The sequence below is a fragment of the Ascaphus truei genome, chromosome 5 (assembly GCF_040206685.1).
Source record: "Ascaphus truei isolate aAscTru1 chromosome 5, aAscTru1.hap1, whole genome shotgun sequence".
In the NCBI taxonomy this organism is placed as follows: domain Eukaryota; kingdom Metazoa; phylum Chordata; class Amphibia; order Anura; family Ascaphidae; genus Ascaphus; species Ascaphus truei.
In genome coordinates this window covers 61,134,495-61,153,215 of record NC_134487.1, presented here as the reverse complement: position 1 = coordinate 61,153,215, position 18,721 = coordinate 61,134,495, and the positions used below count along the sequence as shown (strand labels likewise).

The 18,721-nt window shown below is 42.1% G+C and overlaps 1 protein-coding gene across 2 annotated transcripts in view; it reads right to left on the bottom strand.

Annotated features, from left to right (window-relative positions):
* Window positions 1–2,035: 2,035 nt before the first annotated feature.
* The window catches only part of WASL (WASP like actin nucleation promoting factor), a 64,806-nt gene continuing 48,120 nt past the window's right edge, over window positions 2,036–18,721 (bottom strand). Inside the window, exons 6-12 of one of the 2 annotated variants that reach the window (XM_075599888.1) lie at window positions 18,147–18,312; window positions 17,433–17,475; window positions 16,530–16,683; window positions 9,730–9,747; window positions 8,657–9,171; window positions 6,874–6,982; window positions 2,036–3,941 (exon numbers count right to left, since the gene is read on the bottom strand). In XM_075599888.1, the coding sequence (XP_075456003.1) occupies window positions 3,880–3,941; window positions 6,874–6,982; window positions 8,657–9,171; window positions 9,730–9,747; window positions 16,530–16,683; window positions 17,433–17,475; window positions 18,147–18,312 (1,067 nt within the window). In that variant the 3' untranslated portion in view covers window positions 2,036–3,879. The remainder of the gene's footprint in view (window positions 3,942–6,873; window positions 6,983–8,656; window positions 9,172–9,729; window positions 9,748–16,529; window positions 16,684–17,432; window positions 17,476–18,146; window positions 18,313–18,721) is intronic. The other variant, XM_075599889.1, reaches the window with a different exon arrangement.

The following is an 18,721-nucleotide window of genomic DNA, read 5'->3' as shown; positions in this document are numbered from 1 at the left end:
TGATCGCCTTTACGTGTGCTCCTGCGTCCTTTGTCTCTTCTTGGTGGTGCTAGCACAGGAGCGCACATATCTCTGACCGCTTAGTGGAAGGTGGTGTAGAAATGGATGGATGAATACAAGACTGAGGGCCTGGGCAAAATGAAAGTCTTCTTAAAAATGAATATGCAAAGGGATGTTAAAAAAAAATCTGTTAAAATGGAAGTTACACACCAATTCACACAAGTAAGCCAGACTACCCCGTTAAAAGCATTGTACCACGGTAATCATTTGGTGTCCAACTTAACGGCTTCTCTGCAGCTGGGCTTACAGCTCATATATACCCCTGTAATGGAAATTGGTACCCCCTAAACATTGGATTACCTTACTTAATAGATGACATGAAGATTTTCCTGATCTTCCCCATTTAGAGACTCTACTTTTTGGATACACGATTACACTAGATGCCAATTTGAGCTAATTACAATTCAAATTGATAAATCGTGCCTTTCTGGTACCCAACTAAAAACTAAATACATTTTGAACTGAAACTGATGCAGTCTGTATGAAGCGTGGGTGCACAGACGCTACGAATACCCACTGTTTATGGTACCGTGGAAAGATCAGGAGGTTCTGGAACAAAACTAAATTATTTTAATAGGTTGCTCCATCTAAGGCTACCTTTGGACTAGAAGGCATTGCAATTTGGGTGTGCGGAGGACTGGAGGACCCCGACAGAGGGCCTGCCCAGGCTGGCTGGCAGGGATGATCATGTTGGCTGCCAGCAATTTAATATTGGTAAAGTCGATAAAAACCTTTCCACCACTCAAATAGAATCTTTTATTTTCCACATTATGATCACTGAAAAGTTTGATTCACTTTCCGATATTTCTAAGAGTTGGGAAAATGATACCCAAATGGAAACCATATTTGAACAACTTACCTCCAGTGGTCTTTAAAGTCATGATGCCATTTAAATACTCTGAATGAGTATTGGTTGCATCATTGAGGGGAACTTGGCAAAAACAGAATCTGTTATAGGGATCGTGAGGGAGGTTTGTTGGTAACTAAAAGGTTCTAAAATGGACAAAGTGATTTGAGTCTGCCATTCACCACCCACACTTTTTAATTTGATTTGTTTGTTCTTTGTTTTTCTCTAAATGGAGAGGTAGATGAGCAGACATTTTTCTATTTAACAGTTCTATACAATCTCGAGATATATATATATATATATATATATATATATAAATATATATAAATATATATAAATATATATAAATATATATATATATATATATATATATATATATATATATGTGAAAGACAGGGTTGCAGACCTGTCTAAGACATGCAAATGAATATACAGGAATATTTAGTTGACACACACACACACACACACACACACACACACACACACACACACACACACACACACACAACCAAAAAATCTACTCGCCGAACAAAAAAAATCTACTCGCCACTTCGTACCAAACGTGTGCTGCTTGGGCCAATAGGAGCTCGCCACGATGTTAAATCCACTCGCCCGGGGCGTGCAAATGTATAGGTTTGTTGAACTATATATATATATGTATGTGTGTGTGTGTGTGTGTGTGTGTGTGTATATATATGTATGTATGTGTGTGTATATGTGTGTGTATGTGTATGTGTATATATATATATATATACACCAAGATATCTGGCCAAGTTATAGTAGTTTGTTGATTTTGTATTTATGGAGGAATGCTACTGTGACATTAAATCCGGATTTGGAATCTGTATTGGCCATATATTAATTAAAATTTTCCCTTTTAGGTGTTTATCTATAATATTGATGTGATAGAACTGTGAATATGTGTAAACAACTGTTTTATATTCTGTGCACTTGTAATACAGAAATGTATTTAAAAAAATAAAAAATAAAGCATTGTAACATGAAACCCTCCCATCCGTCTTAGGACAAAAGTGGAATACATATTTCTGTATTCGTTTAGCTGGGAATTCTTCATTCCATGACCCCAAAATGAAAGAACACAATGCTCAATGTGCATACATTACTCTATGAAGGTTTAAGGATCACTTTAATTGCATGATTTGAGAATCCAAGATTTAGGAGGATTTCAAGAATATAAAATAGATTACACAGGGCCAGCCTGTTAAGTTTAAGCTGATATTAGGTAAGAACAGCCAGTTAATTATTAACATTTACAATAAAAGCTGAACTAACAAGCAAAACAGAAACATGGAAATAGACTAAAATTCAAACTTTGAGTAGCACAGACATGTTCATCACTGCTTTTACCAGATGTTTTCTTGCCAGTTTTACACATACAGTATGCAGTATATAAAACAGCTTCTACATAGATATATATACCTTATAAGCGCCAGAAGTAAATAGGTGTTGTATACAAAAGATGTGAACTTTGTTCTTTATTTTTCCTTTTAATCTCTCTTGCCCAAACTTTACACTTAACAGAATATTGCAATAGGCAGGTTCATTACATATTAGTGTTTATTTGACCATATAGACTAATAATCATATGCCATTCCAAGTAGTTTGGTGTCAATGTTTGGAATTTGTTACACCTTAATCCAGACTGCCAAGTAGCAGCACTGAAAACAGCACTGAATGTATGTTACACAGGATTCTGCAAATGTGCCCTGTGCGAATTTATGCATTTAACCCAACATTATGGAAGCAAGCACCAAGCAGTCCTCCTGCCCAAACAAACACAAAGTGCAAAACAGCCTTACACAGACTTCTTCAGCATTAGAGAAATATTCTGAGGTTCCTTCTCCGATCATGAAGAAGTTTAACAGATGTTCTAAAACAGGAGTGGCCAACTCCAGTCCTCAAGGGCCACCAACAGGTCAGGTTTTAAGGATATCCCGGCTTCAGTACAGGCAGCCTAGTCAGAGATCCCCTGATTGAGCCAACTCTGCTGAAGCAGGGATATCCTTAAAACCTGACCTGTTAATGGCCCTTGAGGACCGGAGTTGGCCACCCCTGTTCCAATACAACCACTGACCTAGCCATTTTAACTAGATAGCCAATGCAGCGCAGGGGATATCTCCTTCAGCCTCAGGGGGCCTGCAAGCATGTGCATGAAATAACAATGCAGTGTAGGTCTTTGTAGCACTGAAGCTATATTGAAGCAGGAAAGTGGTGTCTGGCACTAGTGTTTTTACGTCAGTTGCACGTTTTGGCTTCCAACTTTTATCAAGAAAAATAAAAAAATGTAGTGCTCCATTTAGACAGTTAAGTAATACTGCTGCACAACAGCAGATACTATTCCTGGTTTGTAAGCCTTTAAAAATTGGAATTGCATTTTTTGTAGTGACCAATTGATTTCCTGTAGTGTGCTGGGGAAAAAACGTGCAGAGAGGGGACAAAATGACATACCTAAATCAACATTCGTGTGGCTTTCAGTTCAAAGTGGAGGGGCTTAATTAGCCAAGATCAGCGTCACTTAAAAAAAGAACATAGTGCTATACTAGATTTTAATAAGAAAATTTAGATACAGAAAAATTAGGGTAAGAAAATAGTGTTTCTTTTATCTCATTAGAACAATTACATTTAAGGTTTTTCCGTCACTGTCCCACTTAAACTCCCTTAGTTTATAAATTCAGTGTAATTTATTCACCAACGCAATAAGCAATTTGATGTGAATTTGCACACAATTAGAGGGAGTAAGCCGCGCACAGCAGAATGACAAAACCTTTACATTTTGAATGAGGTATTGCACAGATTAACAAAAAAGCAAAAAGGCAACAAAAATATACAGCAAATTGGTAGACCATTTACATGATAATTTTACAGAATCCATAGACAGAAAGTAGTGTTTAGTATTCATTCACCTTAAAAAAAATATATATTATATATATATGTGTATGTGTGTGTGTTGATCAATCATCCCATTCGTCGTCATCCTCAAAGTCTTCATCTTCATCCTCATCTTCATCTGTATCTAAGAGGGCAAACAAGGCAAAGGGCTTTCGTTATGGTCTGGGACAGGGCTCTGCAACCTCTCAAAGAAAAAGCCATTTTATAAAAATGTCTTTCTACAAAATATTCCGAGAGCCGCAACACATGCATGAATATTGCACCCCACAAACACATACATATACTGAACACACACTAATAGGTATATGCTGTATAAGCATTAACATACAACACAATATGTGGGGGAATAAAATGCATCTCACAATAATAAGTCCCTTTGTTTTGTTTTTTTTCTTCAGCAAAGGATTCTGGGAAATTAAATATATATATATATATATTTTTTTTTGAGAGGGTTGTGTAGGTGTTTTTTGGGGGGCTAATGTATGTATGTATAAATTACGCTGTTTTGCACACAACAACAAAAATATACACACACGGGGCCTCTCTCCCCCACTATCCTGGCGATGGCTGCAGGGGGGCCCAGCCGCCGCTGGTCGGGCCTCTTGTTGCCACCGAGCCCAAAGTCTCCCCAGCTGCTTGCCTGACTCTCTCCTGTACTGTCCCACACTCACGTCTGCTCACGTCTCGTCTGAATTTGCCACACGCACTTCCTGCGTGCACCGGCATGAGAGCCTGGCGTGGGACTGTACAGAAGAGAGGCAGGCAAGCAGCTGGGGAGATGGCGGGCAACAAGAGGCCAGACCAGTGCCCGCTGGGCACCCGCAGCCAACGCCAGGATAGTGAGGGAGAGAGGCAGCAGCTGGGGGTCCGCAACCTGCAGAGAGCCGCAAGCAGGAGCGGAAAGAGCCGCATGCCGCTCGGGAGCCGCAGGTTGCTAAAGAAAGTCTTGATTAGGGGACTCGCAGTACCTTTCAAAGCTCAGTCCCGTTTAGAACCAGAGTGAACCAATGCCATGGCTGTGTTTATTAGGTTATTTAGATTAATACATTATAACTGGATACCTGATACCTTATCAATTTTGAAAAGTTCCTTTGTTTTCAGCTACAACAGGGACTATACACAGGAGGGTGGTCACTGCACTGCAGTCATAAGGTTAAAACCACCTGTGTGGACCGCCTGCTTGTTACAAGGCCAGTTAGAAGATAACGAGCAGATAGGGGAGAGGCAAAGATAAGGGCAGGAAAACCAGACACAGGCCTCGGTTCATATTATTGTAAATAAGCATTCATGATCTAAGCATTTTACTGCTATTAGTGCACCTTCAAAATACTGCACGACTGCATACACTGCCACACCGATGAGAAAATAGAAATACTGTAGTTGAAGTTGGTCTAAATCAGGGGTGACCAACAAGTCAGGTTTAAGGATATCCCTGTCTCAATGAGGCATCACTAGAAAGCCTCAGTGGTGTGAGGAATCCAGCAGGGAGCTGGTTCATTGCAGCTAAAAACAATTAAGCTGTCTCCACTTTGTTAATCAGACCAGTGTAAAATCCTCCTGCTGTGAACTATCTTAGGCCCGTAATATAGTGGGTGCTCTTGCTGCGCACTTATAATGGGCTGTGGTTAGCCAGCCATTGTTTGCTAGGGCCGTGTGCGCGCGCACAGTAGCGAGCGTGGAGCCGGCCGGTAGGGGAGAAAACTGTGAAAAGTATGTATTCGCGGCGCTACTGCTCAGTGTCTGCAATGTATGTATGTGTATATATGTGTGTGTATGTGGGTGTGTATAAAGTTGCACAATATTAATACATTTCTTCTCACAGCATGTCTTTTTTTAAATTTTTAATATACACACAGAGCTTCCCCAGTGACACACAAACACAGTGGCACACACAGTGAGACACACACACACACAGTACCCTTCCAAGCCTGTCGCTCACAGCAGCACGGACCGTAAACACAAAGTGTGCGTCACGTGCACGAGCGTTCGCACAGGCACGCGCGCCCACTATATTACGAGCCTAAGAGACTTAAGCACACAGGATTAGTGTGCGGATTTCAGTAACCAAGGTATCAGCGCTCTTCCAGGTTGCAGCAAACTCAGGAACCTACCAAAGGTTGGCCCTCAACAAACACCCATCCAGGACCAGAACCAGAGACCGACCTGAAGGGCCACCTGCTTTGAGGTACCTCGAGACTTTGGGGTGATAGGCTGGTAAGGGGCTTCTCCTACCAGTCGTGCTGGGGAAGTGAGTTAGCCCTTACACAGGGATAGGCCGTTTGTTTGTTTAGTTTTGTATGCTGTGCATTGTTTAAAGGGAAAGGCTAAATAAAGCCCATGTTTTAATTTCCCCAAATCTGTCTGAGTATACCTCTGAACACCCTGCTTTAGCACAGGTGGCTCAATCAGTGGCTCCCTGCTTCAGCATAGGTGACGTAATCAGTGGCTCAATCAGAATGAAATCAAATCAGAATGACTGAGCCACTGAATGAGCCAGCTGTGCTGAAGCAGGGATATCCCCAATACCTGGCCTGTTAGTGGCCCTTGAGAACTGGAGATGTCTACCCCTGGTCTAAATCATTTCCCCAAAGGCAACAGTGCACAGATCTGTGTAACAACACCATCGTTGGTCTGATCTGCTTTAAATTATTTTCAGACTTTCAAAATGTATTCCAAAATATTCATACTGCTCTTATGTTTTGTAAAAGCATTATTCATCTAATTCTTACTTGTACATATCAGTCATTAGCTCAAGATGGCCATATGAGGCACAGCATAACATAGTAAGGTGGTTTATGGCTGCAAGCAAATAAAACTGCAAAGCTGATCACCAATGTAATGCATGGCTCAGAATTTTCATAGTAAAACTAATTACTCAAAACCTGACCAGGTGTCCCAAAACCCCAGTATGTGTCATGGCTCGCCCATAAGGAGTCTGCACTGCGAGTTTGAGTTAAACATTATTGGAAGTCAGGTGGTTATCTAAAACACTTATTAGCCGTCTTAAATTAAATTGCAATGACTCAACTTAAAGCGTGTGGTTTGACAGTAAATACCTGAAGAATGAATGGCTTTACTCCTTTTCTGCATTACTTCCATCAACGCTCCCACTATTCCTGTGGTGGGTGCAGTTGTAGATGCCACAGAATCTGCCTCATCGGGTACCTGAAAAATAAATGCATATAACTGACTTGATGTGCAGTGTTACTGGAACATACAAGTTACACTCAACACATTCTGTATTCTATACTGACCAGACGAGACGTGCAATCATTCATTATTGTAAGCGGAATGGCACAGATGTAGTCAAGATTACATTCCCCATGGCTGAGGATTACGTGGCAGTCAGCCGTGGGCAGCATGGTTCACCAAGATGCAGCTGTTCCAGATGCCCGTGGCTACCAAATTCACCAGAAACAAGGGAAATGCTTTTCCCCCCCAGGAGCTCCAGGGAAGGTTAGCCCGACTACATCACTATATAGAGTTTTTATCCCATAGGTGGTTTCTTTCTGTACCCATTAATCTGTCTCAGAACAAAGATTATACAATGTGAGTTAGGTACAGTGTGAGAACAGGGATCAGACAAAGGCTGAGTCCATAGAGACTTCAGCCGCGTGGAGGCCGAGGGAAAGCGGGTGCTTTCTCTGGCCTTAGTCTGCTCACCGTCCGGGGGCGCGCCAGTGATGTCACGGAGCTGGTTCGGCCTCATTGGGCGAACTGCTCACGTGACCGGCCCTCCGCTACCCTCAGCGCGCAAACGAAAAAGTTTCTAGGTGCTACGCCTCCGCATGCCTGCGCTAGCCCCTGCTAAAGCCACTCTCATTGCGGCTGCAGGGGCTCACTGGCAAGCAGGAGCGCAGGTCAGCGGCTAAGCGCTGACCATGCCCACAGCCTTAGGTTGAGTCTACGCTGGTGCTGAGTGTGCTTGGCGCTTGACACGCTTATCTATTAAAATCTTTATCCTCCCGTTCACGCTGCACGCTCATGTACGGGCACGTACGCTCTCCCAAGCTTAGTGCTTGGGGAGACAAGGGAATTTGTCTTTGGAGCTCAGAGCAGGGGCACATGACCCTACTCTGACCAATGGGGAGAGAGGGTGTGTTTTAATGTGTGCTGTCACTTTCAGCTCCGTGGACTTGTCTGGGTGGAGCAAACAGAACATGGAACTCGGAATAAACACTGAGCGGATTACAGCGAGAGACACAATCACAGGGGCGCCCCTCAGAACACCACCACATTTACAGGGGCGCTCCCCAGAACACCACCACATTTACAGGGGCGCTCCCCAGATCGACAGGGGGAGGGGGAGAAGTAGAGACAGGTGAAGGGGGGTGGGAGCAGAGCAGAGAGGTGAAGGGGGGGGGGTGGGAGCAGAGAGAGGGGGGAGAGAAAGAGAGAGGGGAGAGAATGGAGGGACACACACAGCCCCAATCCAGCCAATGACACGCCCCTCTCCCTTAATAGCTATGCCACCCGCTCCTGCTCTAAAATTATTGCAGGACAGCTGATCGCTCATGCTTGGACATTTGGTGACGTCGCCGCTCTCAAGCATGAGCGAGCTCAGCGGCGCCGGAGCCTAAGACATGAGACCGATAACCATTACAGACAGGATAGATAGATTTGATATTAGTTGGACACATTATCATAACAGAGGTTTCATAAAATGTCGAAAGTACCAATGTGTAAGAAAACTGGTAACAGATTAAATATAACTAATACATACACATACAATAGAAACTCGAGTCCCAGTGTTAGGACTGATGTTGGTCTCGGTTCTTGTAAGAAGTCACACAACAAAGAATGATTGGGACTCAATATATCATAATTACAGTTACTTACAGATTTCAACTGTATGCCCTGTCGTATTTGGTCTAACAGTGCATCTCGTCCACCGGAAGATACTGGTCGACTTTCTTTATTATCTACTCTCTTTAGCTGGGCTCCTTCTCTAATCTGATCTAGAAAAGCCGATTTGTTTCCTAGAGGAGCTGACAGCTGCTGGTCATTATCTGATGAGGCGCCAGGTAGAGGAGGGGGGCCAGGCGGGGGTGGTGGCGGGGGTGGAGGCGCAGCAGCCGCAGACATTGGTGGAGGCGGAGGAGGTGGGGGGCTTGAGGGTGCAGATGAAGAGTGTACTGGGGGCGGTGGAGGATACATTCGATTTGGAGGAGGTGGAGGCAATGTGGGTCCAGGCCTGAAAGGTGGTGGGGGTGGTGGTGCACCCATTGGAGCTCTGGATGGAGGTGGTGGCGGTGCTCCCCTGCCTCTTGCAGGTGGAGGAGGTGGTGGTGGTCCTGAGCTGTGCGGAGGTGGTGGTGGAGGACCTCCTCTAGAAGGTGGAGGTGGGGGTGGTGCTATAAAAAACAAACAAAAAAACAAACAAACCCAGATTACTCATCTAAATGTTTAATGCGTTGTAATAATGTAACCATTCATGCATATAAACGTCAAACTGTAGGTACAAATATAGCGATTACTGCCTCAGCATTTGGAAAGGCCCAGATGTGCATTTGCTATGCTTGTACCACTGAGTAAAAATGCAAATCCAACTCACGCGCCTCACATACGCAAACCATAGTAAAGGCTGAAAACGCAAATAAATACACTGTATGTGATTAGAGGTTTCATGCATCTTACCAAAATTATGCAGTGTTTCAAAAGATTTGCTGCAAAGGGGATGCAGAACTCAATGTACATTCTTCCGAAGGGATAGAAGTCTGCACTTCAATAATAAAGTGTAAAACCTTTTCCATGTTCCAAAACTTGGGCTTCTTGTAATGTTTAAACTCAAGTCTGCATTATAGTACTTGTTATTTCTAAAATTTGCTAAAATATTTCTACAAGCAGTATCTAATAAACACACACACACCATGCACATTTCAGGACTGGCATGTCCAGCTTCCTATACATACCACTCCAACGTGGTGGACCTATAGAATAAATGGATTGGATCACTACATTGGATTGTCACAAAAACTGAAATATCAATATCCCAAACCTTTACATTCACCAGCACTGATGCATCAAAATAACAGATAATACAAAATCTGTTCACAAACCGGTACCGTTCCCTTATACCTATAAGATGCCGTTGTTACGCCCTTTATTATAATTGCTGCAACCTATTATTGTGGGCTGTATAACCAATAAAAACATCACTCCTGGAAAACAATATTTCGCATTCCCACTGAGAATAAACGCTGAACTGTAATAAGAGCAAAGGTATAGGCAGGTTCACTACAGTATATCCCTCCTACTTCCTTTGTGATCTATTATAATTATCTTCTAGTTTCTTCTGCCAGTAAGTCAGGGGTCCTCTGGATTGCCTCAACTAGGTCTTTGTGCTTTGGATGCAAACTCCAAAACACAATACTATGGTCTTCCTAATGAGCGGCCCCATTTTCCTTTAATTTGGGATGCCATTTACACTAGTACCCTAATTGATCCTTTCAATTGGGATGCTGCTACCTTCACACCAAAACATCCTTCTCTTTTTCAACAGTGGTGAGAAAATGTTAGTGAACCCCAATGATAATTACAGAAATTCCATAGTTTTTCCAGGATAACCTTCTTGAATCAAAACCAGCATTTTCTTTAATATCCAATAGGGTTTATATTAACCAATTCCATGTCTTTTGAAAAGAAAAAGACATATGAATTAGACATACAATGAGTATTTTTCAGGGCATGTGAAAAAGTAAGGGAAATCCTGGTTTTATCAGCAAAATTAAAGGGGATAATTAGAATCAGGTGTTTAAATAACGAGGTAGATCTTCAGGTGTGAGTTTAGTCTTCACCATACAGGTATATGGCAACACATCATGCCGCGATCAAAAGAAATCTGAGGACCTCAGAAAAGCACTTATTGATCCTCATCAGTCTGGAAAGGGTTACAAAACCATTTCTAAGAACTGGGGGTCCAACGAACTGCAGAGAAACATTACCCCAATACTAAGAGCACTAATCCCAGTAAATGTATAGAGACAGGCCAAGTAGCCACCAGTAGCCCCCTGGAGACAGAGTCGTCTCTAACTGGATACATGAATTATAATTGTAGCATAGAGTTCATACAGCCCTCTTTTAATGTGAGACATATATTCTACACTTCGCTGTATGGAGACCTATGGTAGTCTTCTTGCACTCGTTAAGTCAGAATCATCCCTACAGCAGATTGGTCTGTTTGCTGTGGTAGGTCTCACATATGGCTGTGAGTTAGTATTGCTTCAAGAACAAGGAGCGGAGACACCCCAATACTGAGAGCACTCAGACCCTAGTAATATGTGGGTATTATGATGGTGTGCAAGTAAAAATAAACTTTATTGGGAGCTATGCTCCAACTAGATAAAATAAAGGGTTAAAGTTGTATGGCAGAAAACAACCAAACTGCGTGTTAACTTCAAGGGGTTAAAGTTCCAGCCACACAGAAGCAGAACCTTGATAATAATAGACGAATATTAAAAAAATATATATATCCGAAACTCAGGTTAGTGTGCTCGATGCCCTGTGCCCTTCTGTGGTTAGGCACACAGTTGTGGTTAACGAGGATATAATTGTTGCAATGATAGTGTGTTACTCTTCACAAGTATCCTCATGTCTACATTGAAAATAGTATTGGGCAGCTCTCCTCAACCATATGAGTCGCAGGTACAGAGAAGATGCAGTGGCAGCATTAACCGCTTTGGTGCTGATAGTAATTTTATCTGAGGGTCCACCGGACATCTAAATTGGGGAGTAGCTCATTAGTGACTGCAGGCTACCCACTTCCTCCCTAGGACCACATGTAGTATCCAGGCATCCACACAGAGTTCTATCAGGCTGCTTTTCTCAACAGTATAAGTCGTAGTTACAAAGAAGATGCAGCGGCAGTATTAACCTCTTAGGTGCTGATAGAAATGTTAACTAAACGGACATCTGGCTCGGTGAGTGGCTCATTAGTGACTGCTGGCTACCACCATTTCTCCCTCAGAGCCTATATACTGTTTATTGTTACATTTGTTCAAGGGGTATACACTATATTGTGACCCGAGAGCCCTAAAGTGGTTGTTGGTTACTGCACACTGTAGGCATGGCTGTTTGTAGGTTTGTACCAGGAGTATTGTGGCAGGATTTGTCTCGGCTATTGAGTGCAAATGCCGCCATAGGTTGCCAAGAGAGGGGGGCAGTATTATAAAACCGTGCTCCAAACATATTGGGCTCAGATATGCACCCGTATAGTAACCGGGAATTATCAAGGCTCAGCGTGGTTACCTCACAGAGGGCCAACTAAAATTCCGCCATTATTAGGCGACCTGATGTATCAGAAGGGTAAACGGTAGGTGAATCGGTTTGTATGCCGGTATATTGTTCAATTTCCCTTCACCAGCGACCGATATGCTCCACTATATAGGAGAGTTTGAAATAAAGTATTTAAAAACGAAGGCGCTAGTAAGCACATATTTTAGGCAGGAAGGTGAACATGGTATTGTCATTCATAACCACGGGCGCTTCCCTGCGTGACGTCATCAGATACAGACATCGCAACTGCCGATGTACATTTCGCTTGTGGCTTTGTCAAGGCTGTAAGTGGACACCACTAGATGCCCTCTATATATAGGGTGATCCCTATCGGTTGACTGCTACGCCTTTAGTTTCCATTAGTATGGTTGTTGCTACTCCGATTATACACTACTCTGATGTGATGGAGATTTGCCCATTACATAATTATCTCAGACGTGGAGTACCACTGATATCAAGTAAACAGATCCCTGAGTGGATTTATATGTTTAATACCCAGCACAGATGTTTTGTATGATAGTGCCAATGCTCATGTGTTTATATGTATAAAATAAAAGTCCAATGTCTCTTATATAGTTAAGGGAGTGATAATGTACATATCCTCCTAGCATTACATAAGGGTGAATGGCAAACAATCCTATATTTGTTGGATTGGGGTTCCATAGGCGGTCCAACCACAATGGGTGACATCTCAAAGTGGTGGTTCGTTATTCATTTGGAGTGGGCTTAAATGTTCCCATACAGGTGTAAGGTACACTTGTATCACACAGCTCTAAGGTGTTGAAGTAATTCTACTGTTCATATATAACAGTGTGTCATATAGTGCCAATTAGATGTTAGTATGGATAAACTATATACGTGAAATCTCTATAACAAGGTGTGGTAATTTCTGAGATTGGAGGATGGGAGATACATATATTCTTGGTATACCCATGTATACATTCCCTAAGTCTATTATTTCACAGTGAGATTGGCCCTGTCAATGTATTGGACCATACAGATCTAAGTGACCATCTTATGGTTGTGGTCGTATGTCATTGAGCTTGTGTTTATGAGCTCTTAACACAATATAGAAGTAAATGGTGATGACCTTAGGATTATTGGCCTGTAGTGTGGGTGGTCCATAGCTACTAGAGTGATGTACCTAGTGGGATGATATTACAGAATAGGTTACTAACAATCATTTATACTTCCTAAAAGTTAGATGTATACTGATCTTACGCGGGACTTATTGATGGTGGGTGTCCTAAAAAAGGCGTCTTATTCTGTACCCCATGTGTCCACAAGGAGAGACTGGGTTCTCATATGATAGACTTGGTTGCAGATGAAGGGATGGAACACAAAGCTCTCATTCAATCCGTTTGGTGATAATGTGTTATGGGTATAAATCCATCGTGACTCCTTTTTCAGTAACTCTTGATCCCAGTCCCCCTTTCGTGGGCCCCTTTCGTTGGTCAATTCCAATAAATGTTAGGACAGTACTGTCTCCATTATGGAAGTCATGAACATGCCTCGCGACCGGAGTATCGGTGTGGTTCCTAATTGTCTTTAGGTGTTCAAGTACCCAGTGTCTAAATGGGTGTCTGTTTTTTCCAATATATTTTTTTGCTAAAGGTACACTCTGCCATGTAAATGACCCCTGCTGTTTTGCAGTTAATGAACTGTCTAATCGCAAAAGTGCAGATGTCATTCCAGTTTTTAAAGGTTTTAGTGGTTTTAGTGGTTTTGATCACAGTGTAAGCTTGGCAGCTGAAGGAACCTTAAGGTTTATTGGGGAGCCATGTACTTAGTTTCTTACTCTTAAAATACTCAGCAAAATTAAAGGGGATAATTAGAATCAGGTGTTTAAATAATGAGGTAAATCTTCAGGTGTGATTTTAGTCTTCACCATACAGGTGTATTGCAAAACGCCATGCCTCTATCAAAAGAAATCTCTGAGTACCTCAGAAAAGCAGCTATTGATCCTCATCAGTCTGGAAAGGGTTACAAAAAAATTCCTAAGGAATTGTGGATCTACCAATTCACTGTCAGACAAATGGAGAAAGTTCAAACCCATAGTCACTCTACCCAGGAGCGGTCGTCCTACCAAAATCTCTCCAAGAAGAAACCAGAAAATCATCCTCCAGGAAGTCGCAAAGACTTCCTACTCCAGAGGTATTGAATCTAAAGGTTCACATACTTTTTCAAACATGGATAATGAATGTTCAATCATTTGTGGATAAATACACGTTAAAAAAGTATCATGTTTTTGTGTCATGTGTTTGATCAGGGTTATCTTTATCTATTATTAGGAGTTAGATTAAGATCTGATAACATTTTAGGTTTGAAATCTGTGAAATCCGAAGTAGTTCATAAAACTTTTTCTTGCCCCTGTATGTAGAACGTTTGGAGTGTTTGTGTTGCCTTCCACTCTGGTATAGCAGGATTTAAGGTGAAACTGTATTATAGTAACCAGATCGCTCTCCTCCTGAGTTTCATGTCACTGTAAATTGAAATCCAGACACTGAATAGAATATGTTGACTTTAAATGGGCAACTTCAATGATTCTGCACTTCTTGACCCACACACACATCCCCCCCCACACACACATCCCCCCCCCCACACACACACATCCCCCCCACACACACATCCCCCCCACACACACGCCCCCACCCCACACACACACACACTTAAAATGGAGTTGGTTCATTTACAAAAATGGTGTCAGTTTTCCGAGTCAAAGAAGGAGCCACATGTCAGTAAACCTAATGCTTAATTATTTAAAACAATGTTTTGGGCCAATACTGTGGACCTTAATCAAGGTACTCCGTTTTTGCCATCAAAAGTATCCATTGGCTGTTTATATTGCCTCTCTTCGCATGTTGTGAATGCTTGTAAATTAGGCAAGGTAAGTGTAATTGAAGATATTCTTTTAAAAAAGACTCGCTGCCACTTCCCTCATGAAATTAATAGAAACTGTCCCTGAACGAGGATGATGTAGTTGATGCTAATTGGGTACTCTGGATTTGTGACTGGTGAGGTCTCTAGGAACTTCCTGGTCTTCGAGCTATTAAGTGTGAACACTTTCAAGCTACTGTACTTGCAGCATCCTCTCTGAAGGAGTTTAGTAGTGTTGCTGGCAGTGGAATGTGACAATATTTTGAATGCATAGCATTATGGCAAACCATTGCTACTGCCTGGCTTTCTAGCAAGTAAATTCCTGAAGGTGAGCTTTGATCAAACCAATGAACATGGCATTCTTGCTTTCATATGACACTGGGCGATAATCTGCAAATGTTGTTTACACTAACAAATCTCTCGCTGAACTAATAACTTGCCTCTTACATTTTAATGCTCAAAATATCATATGGTACCTTAGTCCAGGGGAGCGCAATCTTTTTCCCCTGCGCCCCCCTGCTGGCTTTCCCCCTCTCCTCGTGCCCCACCCCCTCTTACCTTGATTCAGATGGCCTGGCGTCATGACGTTACGTTGTCATGGCAACGTGACATCACATGACCCCGAGTCATCATTTGACGTTGCGTTGCCATGGCGACGCGTCAACAGGAGCGTCTGAATCAAGGTAAGCAAGGTTTGCAGAGGCCCCGGCATTAATTGAAATGCCTCCGGGAAGCGCGCGCGGGGCCTCTGTAAACACCGCGCCTCCCGCAGCGAATCTCCCCCTTTGCGCACCGCTGCCTTAGTCAACAATTAATTTTGCTGTTACTTGGGATTCTTGCTTTCATCATCAGTCCGTGGTTACCATCAAGTTACAGTATACGATCCATGGAAACCATGGGAGCCCAGGGGATTAGTATCATGATACACTGCTGTTAACCCAACTTTGCTGTGAAGGAGTTCTGTGTAGTGCCAGCTTCCTCAGAAAACTGCCTGCCTTTGATTTCATTACATATGCTGATCTAGCAAACCTTAAAGGTTATTAATGAAACATTACGCTGTTTTCAACCCTCCCTGTAATGCCTTGCTGTCTTGTCCCCTCTTCCGCACCTTGCACATTCCTCCATCATTCCCTGCTCCACCCCGCCTTACTGTCTGCTCCTCTACACTCCCTAATCTTATCTGTCTCCTCCTCTTCTTGCTGTCTGTCCGTTTCCTCCTCCTATTCATCTTGCAGTCTCTCCTCCCCTCTCTTTGCACTCCCTCCTGGCCCATGTGCACTGTCACCATTCCCTCCTATTCGATGCTGTCTGTCTCCTCCTCCCCTCCTTGGAGGCATTCCGGCTGTTGCAGATATACATAGCCTTTTATTTCTCGCTCTATAGATCTATATTAGATATATTTTTAAAAATACATAAATACAGAGAGATAAAAAAAAATGAAGTCCAGCAAAAAGAAAAAAGTACAATAAAAAAAGTAAGGCACACACAGCCAACCTAGCACTAATGCGTGAAACCCTTCTATAATTATGGACCAATATTAGGCCTTGTAATTGGTACCTACCCTGTCTGCGCAACTCAATTTTGACAGCTTCAACCCCTCCTGTTTTTTCAATGAAGTCATAAATGACCTTTGATGTTTCCTTGTCTTTAAGCTGAGCCTCTGAGATGCCACACAAGTCAAACAGTTTTTTCAGTTCTGGGTCCAAATTATTGACCTGGGAATCAAAAACATTAGTCAGAGACAGACAAAACGGTTTTAAACAGGTACTGTAGCACATCTAAAGAAAAATGCACAAATTGCCTTTTTTCACTAGTATCATGCGTCCTCACACAATTGGCATCAGAAATATTATGTATATTATTGGGGTACTTAGTCATTGTCTGCTTTATTTCTATCTGAGAAATGAATTAGGCATGCAGCCAAAACATCCTTTTTATATATGGTACATGACACTAGAAATCTCAGCTGAGTCTGTGCCTCATTGTACCGTTCATTATCTTTAGAGATTCACATCCACTAAAAATAAACATGCTGCAAAGCATTATGGATTATTACAAAACATTTCCAACCAGTTTTAACATAGAGAATACCACTTCTGAAGTAAGACTGCCCCAAATATATAGCGCTGGCACCTCTTCAAAATATGAAGAGAAACTCTCAACATGTAAAATCTATTATTTTGATTTTCACTGGGTTTTATCGGAGGATGGATGTCGGGGGGCGGGGGAGGGGTTGAACAAAAGCACAATATCAGCATTTCTCTACACATAAAAAGCTATAGTAAGTTGGCAGTGTATAGATATATTAGACAGCATAGTGAAAAAGTATGATGTTAATATTTGGGGTGCGGGAGAGATAATACAATCCTCCCATGCACCCCCACTTGGCCTGTTCTGTTTCTCATTCACATAAATCACCTTATATTTCAGAGGTCCTTTTCTACAAAACTAGAAATTCACTTACATCAAAACCTGTATTTGGATCCCATCCCACATGTCCAATGTGTCTAAACAAAAATAAATACATGGTCATATTAGAGAAGCACAGAAAACCCTCAATCAAGAGTATCTTACAAAGCCGTTTCTTATACATTACAAGGGACCATTTTTATGGCATTAAAATAATTAACACTCATTTTCAAGAAGAAATACCCATTTGAAGTGTTAGAAAACTGTCCTCCTGCCAGTGGCGGACTTGTGTGCCTTAGCGTGAGGTCATGTCACAGTGGCATGTGATGCCGCGTTGTCATTTGACAACGGGACGACATGACATTACAGGAGGGAGCCTGCTCCAGAAAAAGTAAGACATTACCTCTTGAAAAAATTGACACCCTGCCCCCCAACAAAAAATCACCGCTCTAGGCTATAGCCTACTCAGCTTTATGGGACATCTGCCACTGCCTACTGCCAGCTTTAGTTGAATAGATAGGGTGTTCCGATATGTGATATAGCAATAAGGGTGACACACTAGCATCGTTCTGCCTAGAAATAATGTTATACATTTTATAGTTTGGAAAATGCATTGTTTTCCAATAATGTAGCACTACTCAAGGAACACCCCACTATGACACACTGGTAAAACGATACAGTGATATCGGCATGGTCGAAGGCCGCAAAACCCCTCATTGTCATTTGTTATATTTCCATTCTACCCCCCACACAATGTACGTTTACGTACTGGAAATTGCTTGGAGTTCCAATGTCTGCTTTTGTGAGTCTTTTCTTCTTCGGTTTTCCCTTTTTCTTCTCTTTGTTATATGGAATGTTATTCATTTGTTGTGCATTGTATCGGTTTGTGATTTCAGGGTTTTTAATATCAACCGTTTGCATCAGCAGACTTGGCCCTGAAAAAGAACGAAGACGAAATTCAGCCTACCAATGGAAAAGCTTTGCTGACTCAAACGAAAACATGTCAAGGAAAACAACCATTCGATAAAGAAGGGTTAGGCAAAGGGTAAAAGGATTTTCATTCTCTTTGAGACCACTTTATTTCTGGTGCAAGTATTTATACATGAGGTATATGTAACAAGGTAAATGTGGTGTAATACAGAGGCAAAATAATAACTCCAAATATATCAAAGAAAAAGCCAAGTGAAAGCAACAGGATTTTTTTCTGACACGTGGTGCAATTTTTTCCCCCAGATACATATACCCCAAAGAGTCTCCTCTGGGACCATCAGCCACACCAGGTTATAAGAATAACCAATTCATTTGCAAAGAACTGGACTGTGTGTGTGTGTGTGTGTGTGTGTG